Source organism: Sinocyclocheilus rhinocerous, unplaced genomic scaffold, assembly GCF_001515625.1.
Source record: "Sinocyclocheilus rhinocerous isolate Xijiao unplaced genomic scaffold, SAMN03320098_v1.1 C35554741, whole genome shotgun sequence".
NCBI classification, from domain to species: domain Eukaryota; kingdom Metazoa; phylum Chordata; class Actinopteri; order Cypriniformes; family Cyprinidae; genus Sinocyclocheilus; species Sinocyclocheilus rhinocerous.
The window spans coordinates 1-525 of record NW_015755581.1 but is presented as its reverse complement, the minus strand read 5'-3'; the positions used below and the strand labels follow the sequence as shown (position 1 = coordinate 525).

Here is a 525-nt window from a genome sequence, read left to right as displayed (position 1 = left end):
TGATGATGATGATGGCTTGATGATATCTGGGTATGGCTCTGGGGAAGCATACGACTCTAACCTGCCCCCTACTGATGATGAAGATTTTTACACCACCTTCTCCTTGGTAACAGATAAGACCTTGTCTTCGTCGACCTTTGAAGGTGGCTACAAAGCTCACGCGCCTAAGTGGGGATCCAAGGACTTTAGACCTAACAAAGTCTCCGATTCTGGTAGGACTACTACCACGTCTTTTTCCCCCAAGCTGAGCCGCTCCACAACCACGTCCACGCCACCCAAACTGCCCGCGGGCAAAATGAATCACAGGGAGCTAAAGCCCCAGCCCGACATAGTCTTGCTTCCATTGCCCACTTCCTATGAGGTAGACAACACAAAGCTGAAGAGCCCATTAATAACCTCCCCCATGTTCCGTAATGTACCCACAGCAATCCCCACGGAGCCGGGCATCAGGCGGGTTCCGGGGGCCTCCGAGGTGGTCCGTGAATCTAGCAGCACCACCGGAATGGTCGTCGGGATAGTTGCCGC

The 525-nt window shown here is 53.5% G+C and overlaps 1 protein-coding gene across 1 annotated transcript; it reads left to right on the top strand.

Moving 5' to 3' along the window:
• Nucleotides 1-4: 4 nt before the first annotated feature.
• On the top strand, nt 5-520 carry LOC107734944 (neurexin-3a-beta-like; the record flags this gene model as incomplete). The annotated part of the gene is made up of 1 exon (XM_016546803.1): nt 5-520. A coding segment is annotated over one exon (516 nt), but the record flags the coding sequence as incomplete, so codon positions are not given.
• Between the last annotated feature and the right edge of the window lie 5 nt (nt 521-525).